Below are 19,832 nucleotides of genomic sequence, written 5' to 3' on the forward strand. Positions count from 1 at the left end.
GAGCCCTCCCCGCCCGGCACCCCGCTGCCCTCTGCCCGCCCGGAACACTATTCCTCCTGGCGTCTGAGGGAACTGAGCTAAGCACTCTGTGGTGAAGCCCTGTGGAGGGGGGTCTCCCCAGCGACACGGCCGAGGGCGGGGACGAGGCTCTCTGGACATTCCTAGTTTCTATTCTTCTTGCTACAAGTTTCGAGCTCGAGCGTGGGTGAGACGAAGGGCAGGGGAAGGGCCGGACGTGGCAGGAGACTCGGGGAGAGCCCCCCCCGCTTCACCCCCACGGAGGCCGACGGGCCTGGACAGGGGTCACCTCCCTGCGGGCTGCAGGGCCCACAGGGAGACGCGAGCCGCTCTGGGACACCGGGTCACTCCCCACGTGGACGGGCCCCAGTGCGTCCTCTCCCTGGGTGGCCCAGAGTGTCCTCGGGGGCATGTTCTGGCCTCGGACCCCAGGGGTGGGGTGTCTGTCGGCGCCTCTTCCCTGGCTGGGACCCTGGGATGGGCTGCACTCCCTCAGACCCAGTGAGGGGCCTGGCGGGCAGGGCCTGCTCCTCACTCCGCCTGGACGGGCCGCAGACCCAGGGGCCGGCGGGCAGGGTGCTGGCTGGGCCTGGGGCTGGGAGGGGCCGGCCCGAGGCGCCTGAGCTGGGGCCGAGCATCCCGGGCTGCAGGTGAGCGTGTGGCCCGAGTCAGGCTGGAGAGAAGCACGTGCCTGCGGCGGGGCCAGGCAGGGCCGGGCAGGGCCAGCGGGCAGCAGCCTGACGGGCCCATGGTCCCTGCTCTAGTGCCCCGAGGGGCCGGGCGCCGTGACCCTCAGCTCCTGGGACGGCCGCAGAGGTTCCCACGAGCAGACGGATGGGCTGGCCTGGGGCGGGGCGTCCCCAGCCGTGTCAGGGGCTCCCCCCAGGGGCACCAGAGGGGCCCCGCACCCCTGAGCAGGGAGCGGCTGGCGCTGACCGTCCTCCCCAGGCCGTCGGGCTGACCCCCACCCCAGCCCGGAGCCCACCTGGGTAGCTCCGTCCCACTGGGCTCCGGGGTGGTGGGGGCCTTCCTGGGACCCCCGGGGGCTGGGACCACGCCGGCTCGTGTCCACATTCCGGACAGGCCTTCTGAGCGTCTCCCTGACCCTTGTCTCGTGCTGAAAGTGGCCGCAGGGGCGCGGGGGCCCCAAGTGATGCCCCGAAGCGGAGGCAGGTGGAGGGGCAGCAGGGCGATGTCCAGCCCCACTGCCAGCCGCCCTGGGCCTGCTGCCACCTCGGGGAGCTTCACTCATGCTGAGCCCCGTGGCCTGACGCGGCAGAGCCACCCCTGGGAGGACCCTGCTCTGCGTTTCTAAGCGGCTTTTCCTGGCAGGTCCATCGGAACGAGTGAGGACAAGCCACCTCGGGAGCCTGGCGGGGCCTGTGCCCTCTGAGACGGCGCTTAGTCCCGGGCCTCTGGCCCACGCAGGGCTCGGGAGGCTCGGGGGGCTCGGGGGCTTGGGAGGCTTGGGGGGTCGGGGGGGGGCTGGGGGACTCGGGGGGGCATTTTTCCATCGAGCTTTCTGAAGCCTCGCCAAGAAGCGCAGACACACGGCGGGCTGGCCCCGGGCTCTGTCTGCAGAGCACAAACAAGCCTCCCCTGTGTGCGGGCCGTGACCCCCTGGGCAAAGGGGTGGGGGCCCTCCCCGCCCCCCGCCTCACGGCGACACGGGCATCGCGGGCACACCTACCATTCGACTTCTCGCTGTCCGCGGGCTTCATCTGAATGGGATGATGCATCTGCAGCAGAAAGGGACAAGGTCAAGGCAGGTGGCCAGCGGCCCGGCTCAGGGGTCCCCGGCCTGGAACTAAATGCCCTGTCCCCGTTCCGGGACCCACTTGGAGCGCCCGCGCGTGCGGCTGGGGGGGGGCGCTCTCCCGATCCCTGCAGGGCCAGGTCTTCGCTGTCAGACTCAGGCTTGGGGCAGCCCCGTGCCCACCCGCGCCTTCTCCTCCCCCGACCCCGAGCAGGAGGGCCGGGGGTGGGGGCACTGCCAGACAAGGACACACAGAGGCCGTCCTGCCCTCGCTGAACTGCTCAGTGCCCCGCCGGACGCGCACCCCTCCGAGCCGGCTCTGGGTCCGGCCTAAGTGGAAGGGGTGTCCTGGCGGTGACGCTTAGGTGAGGGACGGAAGTAGCAGACTGGTGGCCACGAGGGCCCCAGTGCCCGCCGGGGGCCTCCAAGCACGGGGCATCACGGGGCCTCCCGGGGGCACCCTCGCTCCTCTGCCCGCTGTGAGACACCCAGCAGGCGCGGGAGCGGGGCGGGGGGCAGAGAGTGGACAGAGCGCGAGCGTCAGAGGCGGCCAGTGAGCCTGGGACCCCGCGGCCAGGCTGGAGACCTGGACGGTTAGGGGAGGGCGCGGGACACCCCGAGGCCCTGCCTGCCGCAGAGCCAGCCCCGCACACGACGCCCATGTCTGCTCCTCTCTGGGCTGGTGGGCCGGCCCGGGCGACAGCCTGCCTCCTGCAGAGGGCACGAGCCGAGCGCTGGCCACGTCCCGCTGACCGGCAAGGCAGGTGATCAGCCTGCAGGAAGTCAGGGAACCCCCGGACAGACCACGCAGTGGACACTGCTCTACCCTGGCGCCCGGCGGCCCCGGGACTGGCCAGGCCGAGGCCCACTCACCCCGCTGGGAGCACACAAGTATGTCTCCGGGCTGGGCGAGGGCGGCTGGGTCGGAATCCAATCTCCCTCCCGCCCACTCTGAGCCCGAGAGGGAGGGGCCACAAGCCACTGTGACCCCCCAGACGGGGGAGGCCAACACAGTGCTCTCTGTCCATCCAGCTTCCTCGCCTTGGACGCCCAGAACCTGGCTTCCCTTGCCAGTGCAAGCTTCCACGGAAGGTTCCGGAAGGTCAGCGCGGCAGCACCCCTACTCTTAGCGCTGCACATCTTGAGCCTGGCCTTTCCCGGGCTGGGGAGGACAGTGCACTGCGGCCCCTCCACCCGCCCTGGCGCCCCCCGCCCCCACTGACTACAGCCCCGCATCCACACACCCCTGCAGGCAGTGAGCCCCAGGTCTGCACCCACACTGCATCTCCCACTGGACACGGGGCCTGTGTGTCCGGGAGGACGAGGCAATAGTCGCTCCCCCGGGAACGCACGTGGGGGCCTGCGTGTGCAGGGGGGCGGCCGCGGCGTCCTGGCTGCAGGCGCAGGCCCAGCAGGGGGCGTCCCAGGAGGAGCCACACAGGTAGGCGCGGGGTGGACCCCACACACGTCACACGGGACACGCATGCTGATGGCGGTGGTCTCTCGGTGGATAGGTGGGGCAGACTGGGGCCGTTAGCACAGGTGTGATGACACTGGACGTGCAGAGTGGACGGGACACACCGGCACACAGAGGGCTGCAGCCGGCCTGGACCGCTCCCGTGTCCCTCTCACCCACGCCGGGACAGAGGCTGGGCGCTCCAGGCCCGGGGGCAGAGCCCGGGGGGGTCCACGCTCCTCCTGCTCAAGCAAGTGGACCGTCCACATGTTCCGGCAGCCTCCGGCTGTGGCTCAGGAACGGGGGCCGAAGTGCCCGTGAGGAGCCGTCACCCACTGTCCGTGACCGTGTGTAGCGGACACTCTGCGGCCCTGGCAGCTGCTGGCCTGCGCCCGTGTGGTTCCACGGGTCCCGTGACAGTGGCGAGACAGGGCCAGTGGGCACCAGTGGCCGTCAGCCACGCTCGCTCCCCCGTCCCGAGGCTGGGTCGGGGGTCTCAGAGCGGGACATACATCTGAGCCCGACCGTGAGCCCTGGATGGGGGGACCGCCTCGCACGCGAGATTCGGTTAAGCCTGCAGCACGGCAGAACCGCCCATCTGCTTCCAAGTGCGGCCACGCCGCTGCGAGCCTGTCCAGCAGGAAAGTGGAGGAGGACGGGACAGGTGTGGGCAGCGGCTGCGGTTGGGAGAGGCACCTGGAATTCTGGGGCTGGCCCAGGAGTGTGGCCTGTGGTTCAGGCTCCATGATGGAGACTTCTGGAATCTTCTCAGGGGAGTTTCAGGAACGGTCCAAGTGGCTTCGACAGGGTGGCCACTGAGTGGAGACGCCCTGGGCGCTTCCCAGGAGGGGCAGGACTGCCAGTGGATCCCCGGAGCCCCCAGGCTGCCCCGTCCCTCGGGGTGGGCCTCGCCCCTCCATCACTCAGCTCCTGAGGGCCACCTGGCGCTGCTCAGAGGCGGCTCCTGGCTCTGCTCTCAGACGTGGTCCTGGCGGTGCTCGGGGGACTGTAGGGGGCACTGAGGATGGGACTCAGGTCAGCAGGTGCCCTTCCGCTGTCCCCGTTTGGTCTGGCCACGCCCAGGCAGCTTTAGGGATGCGTGTGTTGGTGTGGACCACACCCTGGGGCTTCTCTTCCCGTTGAACAGTCGCGCTCCGGCATGCTGCCGCCACAGCGTTCACGCCATAACACGCCGGAGTCGTGATACCGCGGGGAGGGCGCTTGCCTTGCACACAGCCGACCCAGGTTCGAGCCCCGAGCCCCAGCAGGAGTGATACCTGAGTGCCAAGCCCGGCGTTAGCCCCGCGCAGCACCGGGTGTGACCCGAACCCAAACCCAGCGCCACCACCGCAGGAAGGAGGGGAGCCAAGGACTGAGAGGAGTTTCTCCAGACGAAGGTGCAGGGGGGTGAGGGAGAGCTGCAGGAACCGCCCGGGTCCGGGGCTCCCCAGGGACACTGTCATTAGGGGCACGTCTGCTAATGAGGACTGCGGCCACTGGGAACGAGGAGGGGAGGGGGCCAGGGTCACACAGCCCTCCCCTGTGACCTGCTCGCCTCTGGGGTCACCTCTGAGCTAGGGGGAGCTTGGGAATGGGCCACCTGTGGGAGGGGCGGCCGCCGAGACCGCCGTCCTCACCCCTCCCCGGCACCCGGCTCAGCCTGGTCACTTGCTGGGGGCCTGGCACTCAGCTCTGTGCTCTTCTCTCCAGGATACCCCGTCTCCGCTGCCCGGGCTCCGGACCGCACTTCTTGCCTCTCCAGGGCTGCCCCCCGGCACCCCCCACCCTCCGGAGCTCCCAGCCTCCCTCACCTCCCTTCCCCCTTCTGCTCAAATGCCCCCTTCTCTGAGCACATGAGCCTGAGCTCCTGGGCTTGTCTGCTCTGCCCCCCAGCTGCAGCCTCGCTCCTCACGAGCGACCCCCTTCCGTCCCAGCCGAACCGGACACCCCCCTAGGCCTAGGATTTCCTCCCCCTTTCTCAGACACACACTGTCTCCTTCAACAGGACCCGAGAGTCCGGCACGGCGAGACCCGCTGTCAAGTGCTGGAGCTGCATGCACTGTCGCTTCAGGCAGCCCCGGCAGGCCCCGCCCCTCACACACAGCCGCCTGCCCCAGCTTCTTCCCTCGTCGCTCATCGAAAGCCCCTGGTGTTGAATTCCTGCCAGGTCTCTCCTTTGGGAGGGATGGAGAACCTTCCAGAAATCCACCTGCAGTACGAGAGTGGGTAGCCACTCTGCAAGCAAGACCAAGCAGCGTCAGACGGAAGGCGGTGAGGTGCCTGTCAGCCGGCCAGGGCGCCCTCGGCCGCGCTCGGGGGCTTCTCCACAGCAACCCCCAACCCGCAGGGCTCTGAAACCAGGTTCCCAGCTGGCGTGGGGCGTGAGGCCTGCCGTCTCCTCGCGAGAGTTCCCGTGCCTCTGTCTGAGCCGCAGGGCCGAGCTCCCAGGACTCTGGCTGCTTGAGCCACTCTGGCAGGCGTGTTTATTAATTAGTGCCTGACATTTTCACCTCTCTGCAAGTTGCAACTTCTCATAAAAAATGCATAGTTTGATTGGCTTAGGAACGACAACTTCATTTACACCCGACAAATAAATACCATACCTCAACTCAGAGCCTTCCCCACTCGTGTTTAACTACAGCCCTGGCCCCTGGGATTCCTACTCGCCGAGTGAATGGAAGGTGGCAACTACTGCAATTGTCCTTTCTTAATCATGTTTAAGCAAAATGATTAAGCATTTTCCCACTTGAAAAAAGCAGCTGAGACTGGCTTAAACACAAACACACAGACACACAGACACATACACAGATTCCTAGCAAAACATACACACACACCCCAGATTCCCTACCAACACACACACACACAGATTCCCTACCAACACACATACACACACACACAGAGATTCCCTACACACACACACACACACACACACACACACACACAGATTCTCTACCAAAAATAGATGACAAATTTGGGGAAAATGTCTCCAGGGCTGCTTCCCATCACCCATCTCCCCATCTCTGACATGCAGAGCCATTGGCCGCGAGAGTGCGGACGGATGGACGGACGGACGCTGTCTGCAGGCGGGTCTGCTTTCCCCCCTCACCTTCTGCAGCAGAACTTTACTGTGGTTGGTACTTTGCCAAACAAAGCCCAGCCCGTAAGACTATTTCCACCCCTCTGCTTTGCGCCTTCCCCTCTAGCTCGAGCGCTGACCAACTTTGGAAAGGCTCGTTGGCGGGGCGTCGGGGAAGCGTGCCGGCGGCTCGGGTCTTTTTTTTTTTCTATAAATACTCTTCATCTTGCAGCTCAGCCCTTGGAAGATCAAATAAAGAATTCAAGCCGAGGCCATTACAGACAGGGCAAGGAGCCGACACTTAGCGGCAAGGTAGACGGGGGAGAGGGGCTCCGCGGGACAAGGCCAGGCCCAGGAGTGAGGCTCTAAGGTCAGTGCTCCACCCCAAGGTCAGGGCTCCACCCCAAGGTCAGTGCTCCACCCCAAGGTCAGTGTCCCACCCCAAGGTCAGTGCTCCACCCCAAGGTCAGTGCTCCATCCCAAAGTCAGGGCTCCACCCCAAGGTCAGTATTTCACCCCAAGGTCAGTGCTCCATCCTACATTCAGTGCACACCAAGGTCAGTGCTCCATCCCGAAGTCAGGGCTCCATCCCATGCTCAGTGCTCCACCCCAAGGTCAGGGCTCCACCCCAAGGTCAGGGCTCCACCCCAAGGTGAGTGCTCCACCCCCTGGTCAGTGCTCCACCCTCTGGTCAGTGCTCCATCTTACAGTCAGTGCTCCGTCCTGAGGGCGTGGCTCCTGCCTTGGTGGGAGGCGGCCAGTGGGTGGGGCGGACACTAGCAGCACATGGACAGTCTGGGCAGGCGGAAGAGAAGCACGCTGAGGCACGCCTGCCGCTGAGGAGCTGGGGGCCTCTCTGGAGAGCAGGGCTGCGGGCAGCATTTCCGCTTGTCCCGGCCATGCTGCCGGCCAGCACAGAGCCAGTGGGGGCAGCCCGGGGCCCACCCGAGCATGCCCCCGGCCCCGCAGGATGCTGCAGGGCTCAGAGGGGCGGGCGGGCGCTGGCTCTGCCCGGGAGACTCCCCCGGCCAGACAGGGCAGCAGGCGGCACAGGACTGGGCGGTCTGTGCTGGCTCGGGGCCCTCGAGAGAGAGCACACGGTCCCCGGGGGCCAGAGGGGGCCCGGCCCCAACGCTGTGTCGGGCCCTGGACAATGGCGCTGTGTCACCAGGAACGTGGCCAAGTGCCCGCCCCAAGGTTGCAGGGTCCACAGGGCCTGGGACGCAGGCAGCGCCACTGCCAGAGGCTTCTGCTGCGCGGGGGCGGGGGGGGGGTGCAGGGGCCCGGGGGCCTCCACAGAACAGGGCGAATGCTCAGACTCCCTGAGATACTTCAGAAAGCACAGCCAGCACCCCCATCATTTTATTTGTGTTCACTCAAGGGATCACTCCTGGCAGTGCTCTGGGGACCCTATGGGATACCGGGGATCGAACCCGGGTCAGCCTCGTGCAAGGCAAGTGCCCTCCCCACTGTGCTCTCGCTCCGGCCCCGCACCCAGGAAGCCCTGTGCAGACACATGTGGGACTGGGGGCCCCCGGAAGCTCGAGCTCACCCACACTGCGGTGGGTGAGGGAGGGGTGACTTCCCTCCCTCCTGCTGTCTCCTGGGCACCGACGCGTCTGCGTCAGGTCCCTGCTGGTTCCCAGGCAGATGAAGAGGAAGCAGAGAAAGTAGGGCCCCGAGGTGGACAGGCTGACCTAGAAGCTGCCAGAACCATCCACATCAAACACTCATAGATGACTGACCAACCGACCGACCGTGGAAGCAAGTAACGTCATCTACCTAGACCTACCTCGCTCAATCTCCCTAGAACATTCTACTCAGACCTACCTGCTACCCACCCACCTATGCCCCCGTCCACCCCATCCATGCAGCCACCTGACCACTCACCTACCCATCCCCCTCCCGGCGCTGGTCCATGGTGCAGGGGCGGTGCCTCTGGGCGCTTCTGCGAGGCCAGAGGGCGGCTGAGGGGCGCGTGGCCCTCACCTTTGCAGGGAGGGAAGGGAAGGCTTCTGCCTGTTTCCGGTGCAGGGGCGGGCAGGCCGGCCGGGGCGGTCGGGGCGGGGAGGGCAGCTGTCAGAGGGTGGCCGCGTGCTCCCGGAGACTCCTGAGTGCAGGGCCTGAGCACCTGTGTAAGCCCGAGACCCTCCCAGCTGGGGGGCTGAGGTCACAGCCCGCAATGTTCAGGGTGCCGGGAGATGCGGGGGGGGGGGTGGCACAGGTGGGCTGCATGCCAGGAAAATGCCCTCGCTCTGGGAACCCGCCTTCCCTGGCACCCAGGAACGCGGTGAACCCCGGCTGCAACAATGCAGGCCCAGAGGGTCTGTGCACGCCGGTGACCTGGCTGGGAGGGCAAGGCTGTCGGACAGCTGGGCAAGGCTCAGAGGACAGAGCTGGCCTCACCGCTCGGAGCTGAGGTGGGGCGTGTGTGCGTGTGTGTGTGTGTGCGCGTGTGAGTGTGCATGTGAGTGTGCATGTGAGTGTGAGTATGTGTATGAGAGTGTATCCATGTGTAAATGTGTGTGTGTGTCCGTGCATGTGTATGCATGCGCATCTGTGTGTGAGTGTGCGTGTGTATGTATTTAAGTGTGTGCACACGTGTGTATGTGTGCACGTGTGTGCATGTGTGTATGCGTGCGCGAGTGTGCATATGTGTATGCTTGTGAGTTTGCACGCATGTGCATGTATGTGTGTAGGGGCGGAGTTTCTGTGCTGTGATGAGAGATGGGGCGTGTGAGTTCATGACAGAATAATGACGAAGCTAATGCGGTTATAATTGCTGATGCTGAGAACACGGCCATTAAATGCATCTTAACAGCAGGAAGAGGGGGCTGAGGGCATCACCTCTCTCCAGGCGGGACCCTGGGAGAATGGGAGCCAGGAGCACCCCCGGGGGTGCCGAACTCCCGTGACCTGCTCTAGGGGGGGTGGGCAGGTCTCCAGAGAGCCAGAGGCTCACCCAGGGACAGGCCCCTCCAGGGCAGGAGTGGGGGGCCAGGGACTCCCTGGGGTGTGCACCAGGCACCCCCGACACAGAGCTCCCCAGGGCTGTCACCCCCAACCCTGTGTCTTCCTGGCCCACGGTAGCATATCACGAACACACAGACACACACACACACAGACACACACAGACACACACACAGATAGACACACACACAGACAAACAGACACACACACACCACCCTCCCTCCCCCCAAAGAGGGTGGCCCTTGGCTGGTCAAAGATAACATAACTCTGGGCACTCACGCCTTCCTGGCCCCGCACTGAATGAACGGGCCTGGCCAGGAGAGCCGGGCAGCGCGTGGGCAGCGAGGTGTGAGTGACGTGCTGTGGGTGTTTCACAAGACGTCACGTTCAGCGACTCCTCCGCGCCCTCAAAGCCGACGCGCTTTCCCAGGCCGTATTCCGGCCACCTTGCTGTGATCAAGTGAGCTCACGCCACGCGTGCTCCGAGGAGGCTGCGACCGCCCAGCCGGCCTTGTCCTGGAGAGGCTGGGACCAGGCTGGCGAGAGGAGCGGCAGCGGGGCTGACGCCGGGCTCCGGAGACCACCCTGCTGGCCGCCCTGTGCTGCCACAAGGGTCTCCTTCCTCTTTGGGGTGCTCAGGGCTCGCCCTGGCAGTACCGGGGACCTGCCTGGTGCTGGTGACCAGGCCTGGGCTGGCCATGCCACGGCAAGTGCCCGCAGAGCGATCTCGCTGCTCCCTCCATCGAAGGGCTTCATGGTTACCCATGAACACAGGCACGAGACAGACCTTCTGAGCTGCCTTTCCTGGGCTGCCGTCGGGGGCACGGTGGGGGAGGGGGCGCTCGACAACGCTCTTCATGACGGTCTGTTCAGGTCCCCAACGCTCCAGCCCCAGTCCCATCACCACTGCCCTCTCTCCCCGGCCCCCTCCAGCCCGCCCCCACAGCAGGCCCGCAGCCAGTTATTTTATGCTGTTTGTGACCACTAGTGGGACGATCAAAGAGAATTTCCGTAGAAGAAAATCTGTAAGCGCTCACGTCTCTCACCAAGGGGACATTGAGTCCTTGTGGTGGTTTGCTGAGCCTTTTGTGCGAGTGCTTTTGTGCACCGGGCTCCTTGGCTACCTCCGCCCAACCTGGCGGCTCCTCCTGGGATGTGAGTACTCGCCTCCATCCAGAATATCTGTCCGGGCAGCGAGTCTGCAGGCGGCCATGGTAGAATGTGGGTGTGGTTGCTGGGGCTTCTGGGGAGGTCACCCACCCCCACTCCAAGAAGCTCCAGAATTTTCAGCCAAAAAACCCGGTGTACCTGAAATTTTCAGCAGTTTGGCATTTCTGCGCTTAGTCAGACACTGGTGGCAGCTGTTGGGTTGTGGCTGCAGATGCTGGGCTTGGCCCCACAGCCCACGGCCCGTGCCTCAGCACCCCTCTGCAGCACGGACACGTCACTCAAGGGGCTGAGCGTGTGTGTGTGTGTGTGTGTGTGTGTGTGTGTGTAAAAGAGAGACAGAGAGATACAGAGTGTGTGAATGTGAGTGTGAGTGTGTGTATGAAATTGTGTGAGTGTGAATGTGTGTATGCAAGTGTATATGGGTGTGTGAGTATATATATGGTTGTGTATACGAGTATAAGAGTGTGTGTGAGTGTGTTTGTATGAAAGCGAATGAGTGTGAATGTATTTATGGGTGTGTGTGAGTATATATAGGTGTGTGTGTGTGCATGGGAGTGTGTGAGTGTGTATGGGTGAGTGACTGTGTGTGTCTGACTGTTATGGGTGTGTGTGAGTATATGTGAGTGTGTGTGTGTGATCAATAAGGCAATCATCTCAATTTGATCACCTAAGGAAATATCCTCTGTGCCTAAGGTTTTTGTAAAACGATGGTAACATTATAGCGTCAAAAAAAAAAAAAAAAGAACAAAAACCCCAAACAAACAAAAAACAAACCCAAACTGAATGGCTGTTTGCTGGAAATAAATTTAACACCAGGCAGGAAATACATCTAGATGACATTAGGAAACATTGCCGACGTGACCCCTCAGCAGACACAGTGCTTAGGAGTTGGGATGGAAGGTCTGCTAGTAATCGCTTTTTAAACGCAGTGATGCCGAGTCAAACTGCAGCCGTGGCTGGGGTCTGCTGGCGGATTCGGTGTTTTGAACAGAGAGCAGCAAAGGACTCAGAGCTCCACTTCCTGCCCCGGGAGGGAGGGCCAAATCCCAGACAGTACTTTGGGCTTGAGGGAAGATACGGTGGTAAGGGGCAGGGAGCCGGAGTTGGGATCTCTCCTCCACGGCCCCCAGCCGTGACACGGGGCTCTGTGGTCTGTGAATCCCAATCCCGGCAGGAAGACGATCTTTAACAGAGCCCTGAGCACACGGCCACCGCGTCCAGACAATGGCGTCCGCCACGCTGCTCCCCCCAGGAAAGATCACCCCGAAACATCGAGCCTGGTTGAGCAATAAAAGTTCTGTGACATGAAACATCAATGACCAAGGAAGAATCGAACAAGCCAAACAAACACATAGCGCTATTCTGATCTGGTCTCGAGCGGAAAGTTTTGGACACTGCAGGGAAAAAAAAAAAAGACAGCAAGTGCCTTTTTAATGGGCTTTATCCGCAGGAAAATGATTACAACCAGAAAAGCTTTAAAGTGTCAGCTGCTGATGCATTTTTCTTTAGCCCTTTTATTTTGAGTCAGAAAGGAATTGAAGGCATATGGCAAAGTGCATCATTAATTTCTTATTAATTTCATAATATGAAGGCAACCAGTTAAAATAGTATTGCTACAACTTTAAATTACCGAACTCACTTGGTATTTAATGAGAGATTTAGCACAGCGGGGCTTCCGTTAAATTAAGTTGTGCCTTCACATCACAGTGGGAAAACAGGTGTATATTGGTTTAGAATTATGGAAATGTTGACTAATTCCAAGGCTTGTAATCAAACAGCAAGGCACCCTGTAATATTTTTTCCCCAAGAATATGCATTAATCTTTTATGTCTGCTCCCGTTTCCTCCTGTCCACCCAGGGCTCACAGCTGAGAAGCTGCCGCCTTCCATCCCCTCGTAGCTGTGAAGGGTGCTGTTTATCAGGCCGAGCACTCAGGAATGCAGGAGGTGGGACTTTGTTTCCATTTACCTAATTTGAAATGGCAAATGTAGCAACAGCGCGTGCCTGGGGAAGGCGCCCAGGCAACAAGTCAGACCTGACTGTTTCAGAATTCCATTTAACCTGCCTCGAGTAATTGGGCAGATGAAATTGAACCGGATCAAAAGAAAACCCCCAACAATCCACAAACCATCTTTTTCCAAGGCCGAAACTGGTGCCCTTTATAGTGGTCTTGAACTACCAGCTTTAAACCTGTGCAGAACTCTTAAATGGGAAGAGGGAGAGGGAGAGGGAGATAGGGAGAGAAAGAGAGATGGAGACAGATGGAGAGAGAGATGGAGAGAGGGGGAGAGAGATGGGGAGAGAGATGGGGAGAGAGATTAAGATAATGGAGAGAGAGATGGAGATGGAGAGAGAGATGGAGAGCGATGGAGAGAGATGGAGAGATGGAGAGAGAGATGGAGATGGAGAGAGAGATGGAGAGAGATAGAGATGGAGAGAGATGGAGAGATGGAGAGATAGATGGAGATGGAGAGAGATGGAGAGAGAGGTGGAGAGTGACAGGGAGTGGAACAAGCAAGAGAATGAAAGAGAAAAGAGGGAGGAGAGAGCAGGAGAAGAGCGAGAATGAGAGAAAAGCAACCTAAAGAGTCGAGATGCTGCCTCCCGGCCGGGCCAGCCGAGTCCCGCAGGGCGCGTGCTGCTCAGTGACATCACCGCCCTCCCGCTCGCCGTGAGCCGCATTGATTCTGAAATCTCCTGAGAACGCTTACAGAGAAGCCTGTTCTGGGGCCTGAGCTTCTGACGGACAGGGAGGGATTCAGGCAGGAGCACTTGGCATTAACTTAACATAGAGTGTGACACGACACCAGTAAGTTAAACGCACGGCAAGGATCTATGGGAAGGTGTAGACCAAATCCGTCTTCTTGGGTAACCTTTTTTTTTTGGTTGTTCTTTTTTTGTTTTTAGGGCCACACCTGGTGGAGCTCAGGGGTCACTCCCGGTGGGCCCAGGGACCCTTTGGGGCATGCAAGGCAAGTGCCCTGTGGGCTGTGGTATCTCCCCAGCCCCTCGGGTAATGCTCTTAACGATACAAAAAGAACTCTGTGTGGGGGCAGTTATGGAAAAACCTTGATTTTAGGAGCGGAACCATCCCACGGGGTCTTGGGGTCTGGGCAAGGCCATGAGGATGGTCCGACTGCAGCGGCGGGCTGCTTCTCTCCATGCAGGGGCCCTGCAGCCCCCGTGTCACACTGGGAAAGTCCCACTCACAGGGAGAACTGAGGCTGAAATGCTCCGTTGAGTCACCGACAAAGTGCTTAGTGGTACCAGAAACAGCCACCTCCTCAGAGACAGGTCCCCAGGCTCGGGGACGGGGCTGGGCAGGAGAATTCTCCTGACCCCCCCCCCCCCCCCACACACACACCTAATCTGCACATACGTGGGTTATCAGACCTGGGGTCTCCCACGACCAACACTCATCGGATCCCGTGCAGGGACTAAGGAGCCTCGGCCGGCCTCTGCCAGCCCCGCCAGCCCCGCCATGCAGAGGCCGGGGGCCACTGCTCGCTCCGCTTCCTGCCTGGCGGGCACCCCACCCCCCCCAGCGCCAACACGCTTCTGCCATGGGCACAAACTACAGTGGGACGCGCCAGTCTAGGAGAGGCCCCACAGACACTGCGGGCACCATGCTCCCCCGGTCTCTTGGGTCGCACCCGCCCTCTCTAACACCCCTGCTCATACCCGGGGCTCACGGGGACTGAGAAGCAAGGAGCCACGTCCACGCAAACACAAACACCCACCCACGCCTCTCGGGACTAAGTCAATCCAGCACCAACGACGTCCAGGTCACTGGGGAAATATCCCAACTGCCCAAGGGGGGCGCCGGGCCAGCTGAGGACAGGGCGCGGGGACCTTCTGGGGAGCCCCCGGCTGTCTCATTCGCGCGCGTGCATTGATCATCAGACGGTCAGGGAAGGAAGCGGAGGGACGGCCACTTTGTGTTAGCTGTCCTCTGTCCACACGGGGCCGAGCGGCCTCGGCACTGCAGCTTGTTAACCGCCGCCGGCTGCCCGGGCCATTAGGAGGCGACCGCTGCGGCCAGGCAGGGCACAGTGTCGTCCTTTCAAAGGGAAAGTCTGAAGGCGGAACCTGAAAGGGCTCCTGGTGAGTAAAAGCTCCCGTCTCCGCTCGCCTCTCTCGTGTGGGCCATTACCCCACTCACCACGTCCCGCACCCCAAACCTCAGCCCCCGAGTCCGCCCCGAAACCCTGGCCATCCTGCTGGGTGACTCAGGCTCAAAGCCTGATGGGCCAGGGTCAGAGCCCACCCTCGTGGGCAGAGGGTCCGGGACCGGGGTGTGGGGCACCAACCTCCAGAGACCAAAGCCACGTCCCTCGCTTAGAGCCTTCAGATCAAGTCCTCCCCACTCCCCCCAGCAACAAAGTGATTTTTGGTACAAAAATAAACCGACTCACCCCAGGTAACGTTTTAATATTGTGCAGTGCATTCTGGGCTTCAAGTGCAGCTTTTCTTGTATAAAATGTTACGAAACAACAACCTACAGAGAGAGAGAAAAAGGTCTTAGAAATGTCTGTGAATGCTTTGCTCTGGATATGATGGAGACCGGGGCGAGCACATAATCGACTTAAAGGAGGCGCAATTGAAAGATAAAGTCCAGGAGGCAGGAGAGCCATGCCCGGCCCTTCACCCCCCATTCCCGCCCGCTCTCTCTGAGCCCACCCTGGAGATGGGGGCCTCCCTCGGGCACTGCTCTGGGGGTCCAGACTCTCGGGACATGGGCAGGACGGATGCCAGGGGACTGGCCAGGCGCGCAGCGATGGCCTCAGAGAAGAGTCCCTCAAAGCAGCAGAACATGGCCCTGACGCCCTCTTTCTAAGCGCAGAAGATTCTGGAATGGCGCCGTGTCTGTCTGGCAGCCCGGGTGGGCCGTCCTGCTCCTCCGTCACCAACACAAAGGCCCCACGTGTGTTTGCCAGAACGGAAGCCCACACTTTTAAAAATTGTTTAATTAAATCACCATGAGACATAGTTACAAGCTTTCATGTTTGAGTTTCAGTCATACAATGATCAAACACCCGTCCCTCCACCAGTGTACACTCCCCACCACCAATGCCCCAGTATACCCCTCCCCTATCCCAACCCTCCGCTGCCTCCATGGCAGACAGTTTCCCCCAAACTCTCCCTCTACTCTGGGGCATTACGGTTTGCAATACAGACACTGAGAGGCCGTCACGTTTGGTCCTTTATCTACTCTCAGCACACATCCCCCATCCCCAGGATCCCTCCAACCATCACTGACTCAGTGACCCCTTCTCTATCCCAGCTGCCTTCTCCCCCAGCTCATGAGGCAGGGGAAGCCCACACTTTGACCCATTCAGATACCGGCCCAGAAAAATGCCTCTCCACTCTGGTGCCACACGTGAGCCATGCCCAGCAGGACACGGAGGGGCCAGCCCCCAGAGGCCCCCGTTCCACAGCCGTTCTGGGGGTCGGATCCAGGACAAGAGGGACCCAAGACAGGCGAGGGCAACCCTCAGCCCAACAAGTCCCCGTACCAAAGACCCTGGGTCCAGGCCTCTGGAGGGGGCTGCCCCCTGCCCCCCACCCAGCGCTAACGACACGGGGATGCCCATCTGGGTAGCGGGGGCGCCTGGGGGAAGCCCTGAGCGCAATCTCGCCGTCGCTACGTGGCTGTGCCGTGGAGATGCAGCTAATTTCACTGGTTCCCTCGGCGCCTCACTGCTGTACAGCAGCCAAGCTAAACGCACGGAGAGCGGGACAGGTTGGGGTGGGGAGGAGTAAGAGACAGGCTGCTTCTGGCCCGAGAGGCCCCTCCTGGACTACACACGTGTGCCCGCAGACGGTGGGACAGCAGGGTCTGCACCACCCACCCACCCGCACACCCACACCCACGCAGCTGTGCCCAGTACCACAGAGCCAAGGGACCAGAATGCCGGGACGCGGCTCAGGCCGCAGCTGGGACGCCCCCGACACCTTAGAGCATCAGCAATAGGCAGGGACCAGAAGGGACCTGGAGAGGCAGAAGCAGCCAGAGGCCAGGAGCGGCCAAGCAGGGCGAGGAACCAGCATGGAACCCACGTGAGGCCAGACACGGGCACTCGCACTCAGGGCCCCCAAGTCACCTTCCTAGAGCTGCTCATGAAACAGCCAAGACTGCACAAGCACCGGGTTCCACACGCAAACCTTCACACGCAATGCAGGCCCGCCCGGCGTGGAGTCCGCCCATTTCCACACTGACCGCACGCCTGGCCTCCCGGGCCACGGAGGAGGAGCGGGGAGGTCCCCACTCGGGGCTGAGGCCACACGGGCCTGGGCACGTGCAGGGAGGGAGGGTTCACCAAGGCGGGTGGCACACAGACCCTGGGGGCTTCCCGGGGGTCCTGAGACCACGCCGACGGGGAGGGAGTGCAGAGCCCTCAGCAAGCGAGGAGGAAACGGGGCTCTCGGGAACGGCGTGGGGGGGGCATGGGGGGCGTGGGGGGGCGTGGGGGGTTATCGCCACCCGGACGCGTCCTGGCCTGGGCCCGGGAGCCGGGGAGAGCCCTGCACACCCCACGGGGCACCCTCGGGCTACCCGGAACAGCCGCTAGTCTGGAAAAGAAACCCGGGACCCTGTCAGGCCTGGCTCCCTCCACCCCAGCCCACCGAGATGACGCAGGTAAGACCCTTCACAGGCTGGGCCCATGACTCGGAACAAAGTGCTCTGGCCTGAGCACGCCAGCAGGAGGGGGCCCGTGCCTCGGGGACCTCCAAGAGTCCCAGGCGGGTTTCCCCCTCGTGGCTCCTGCCGACTGAAGCCTGTTGGGTCCTGGCCCACCCAGTGAACAAGCGACTTGGGTTTCCCTTTTCAGAAGGCGCCACACACCCCTCAGGAAAGCCACGGGCATCCCGGTACATGTTCCAGGATAATTAGACACAGGAAAACACCACGTGGGCCTGGCTCAGGGGACAGGAGCGAGCCGGGGCCCGGGGTCTGCAGCTCGCGACAGCCGGGAGCTCCGGAAACTTCTGTCCCACCCCCACCGGGCACCGGGCGGGGGGACCAGGGCTCCCACAAGGGGCAGAGACTCGCGCTGGGGGAGGGCCCTGGTTTGGGGACACGGGAGGTGTCGGGGCCGGAGAGGCAGGCCAGCACCCCCGGACCCCAGTCCCTGGCGCAGGGTCCAAGGGGTCCCCTCAGGGCTCCCGCGGCTTGGCTGTGCAGCCCTTGCGCCCGGAGCCCCTAAGTCTGATCTCCGGCACCACGAGGGAGAATAAAACAGGCAGAACTGGGGACGTCCATCGGTACAAGGGTTCTCTGAAAAGGCGACGGTGTTTTCTCTAGCACCTGCACAGAACCAGCACCACACGCCCGGCGACAGGCCTGAGTGGACACAGCAGCAGGCGGAGGCCACGACAGCCACAGGGCCACCGCAGGGCTGCGGCACGTGACAGCAGGGTCTCACGCTCACTCCCGCAAAGGGTGGGAGAGGGCGGTGCCACAGCCGGAAGCGGGGGGGGGGCATGCACAGCTGGGTTGGGGGAAACTGAGGAACAGACACAGGGAGACGGGGAGGGGGAGGAGCAGAGAGCTGTCCGCTGCCCCTCGTCCTTCCCTGGCAGCAGCGCCTGTGGCCGCGTGGACAGCGGCTCCTGTCCAGTGAGTCGAGGCACGACAGCCAAGGCAGCTGGAGTCCCGAGGGCGGAGGCTTCGGCTGCGGCTGGGCAGCACGTGGGCCTGGGTCCGAACCCTGGCACTGCCCTCGCCCGACACGTAGATACAGCGACACCTGTGTCACCCCTGAGCTTCTAGGCCGTTCACTTCTCCCAAGCACGTGGCTGCGACACCCCCCTGCGATGGCAGATGGACCCCTACTCTCGTCAATATTTTCTTCTAATCATGATTACAGTTTGGGGGGCTGGAGCGATAGCACAGTGGGTAGGGCCTTTGCCTTGCATGCGGCCGTCCTGGGTTCGAGTCTTCCATCCCTCTCAGAGAACCCAGCAAGCTACTGAGAGTATCCCTCCTACATGGCAGAGCCTGGCAAGCTACCCGTGACGTATTCGATTTGCCAAAAACAGTAACAACAAGTCTCACAATGGAGACGTTACTGGTGCCCACTCTAGCAAATCGATGAACAACGGGGCGACAGTGCGACAGTGCTACATTTTGGGGCTACAGTTGGACCCACAGTTGGAGCTCCAGTGGAGCTCACAGTTTACTCTGGATTCTGTGCTCAGGGTACACTACAGGGCCCCGGGGGTCAGACCCGGCAGGTGTCCGGCGAGCACGCTCCCTCCCACACTGTCTGCCCCCAGCACTTTCCCACCCACCCAGCACTTCGCAAGCCCTTAGCCCTGCTGACCCAGAGGCCACTCCAGAGAAGGGAGGGGAAGATGCTCTGACAGGCAAGTGGCGCCTACGGATGCCAGCAAGGTTCAGGGGGGCAGGAGCCATCTCTCCCCTCACAGCGTGGACAGCCGTTAGGGACACACCCCCAGCTGTCCACGCACGCCACAGCATGTTTCTGAGTCGGCGTGGTTGGGCTGGTTTGGGCTGCAGACGCCTCAGGTGCTGACGGCCTCTGGCTCCCTCCTCCAGGAAGTCCCGATTCAGACAGGAAGGAGTGCGGAGGAGGCCGTCCTGGACAGGAGGCCGGGGACAGCGGGGAAGGCTGCTGGCCTCGCAGGGGCGGTCAGTGGAGGCTGATGCGAGCCAGAGCCGGGGGCTCCGGAAGAGTCCTCTCTGCTCTGTGTCCGAGGGTCAGCCTCCCCGTGACCACTGAGCCCCCCGCCCCGGCAAGCAGGTGGGGGCAGCAACCTGGGAGGCGGTACTGGAGCCCCCGTCAGCATCTCAGGCTCTACCGAGGCCTCTACTGGTGTCCCTTCGTGTCCCCGGAGATACGGGTAGTCCGTGGCCAGCGTGGGGCAGAGCTCAGCTTCCCGACCCTGAGCTCCTGCCCTGAGGACTCGTCTCCCCCCGACACCCAGCAGGCCCCCGGGAGGTGCTGATTCTGGAGGGCGTCTGGCGGGGACGCTCCTGGGGGCTGTCACCTAGGGCAGCCGGGCGAGCCGCAGGGAGTGAGGGGGCAGAGTGGCGGGTCCTAGGGGACGCGTGCCACAGGCCTCCCCGCCACACGCCACACGTGGTTTTCTGGTCTGGGGAATCTGGGTGGGCCGGGCAGCCTCAGCCGCCAGACAGGGAGACCCTCTTAGGGCTTCTGCCTGTCCCAGAGAAAGCCCCGCGAGGAACATGCACCGAGCCTGGGGGCCACACATACACGCACACACTCTCACACACACACATACTCGCACCCTTACAGCCCACACATGCACACAGTCACACATACACACAGCCAGACATACACAGTCACACATACACACATATGCACACACTCAGTCCACATATGCACACAGCCACACAT

At 62.3% G+C, this 19,832-nt stretch overlaps 1 protein-coding gene across 12 annotated transcripts in view; it reads right to left on the reverse strand.

Moving 5' to 3' along the window:
• The window catches only part of CELF2 (CUGBP Elav-like family member 2), a 626,712-nt gene that overhangs the window by 40,225 nt on the left and 566,655 nt on the right, over positions 1-19,832 (reverse strand). For all 12 annotated transcript variants that reach the window (XM_055147423.1, XM_055147418.1, XM_004605318.3 and 9 more), the window contains 2 exons: positions 14,862-14,944; positions 1,709-1,757 (listed from right to left, as the gene is read on the reverse strand). In XM_055147423.1, the coding sequence (XP_055003398.1) occupies positions 1,709-1,757; positions 14,862-14,944 (132 nt within the window). The remainder of the gene's footprint in view (positions 1-1,708; positions 1,758-14,861; positions 14,945-19,832) is intronic.

Source organism: Sorex araneus, chromosome 9 (genome assembly GCF_027595985.1).
Source record: "Sorex araneus isolate mSorAra2 chromosome 9, mSorAra2.pri, whole genome shotgun sequence".
In the NCBI taxonomy this organism is placed as follows: Eukaryota; Metazoa; Chordata; class Mammalia; order Eulipotyphla; family Soricidae; genus Sorex; species Sorex araneus.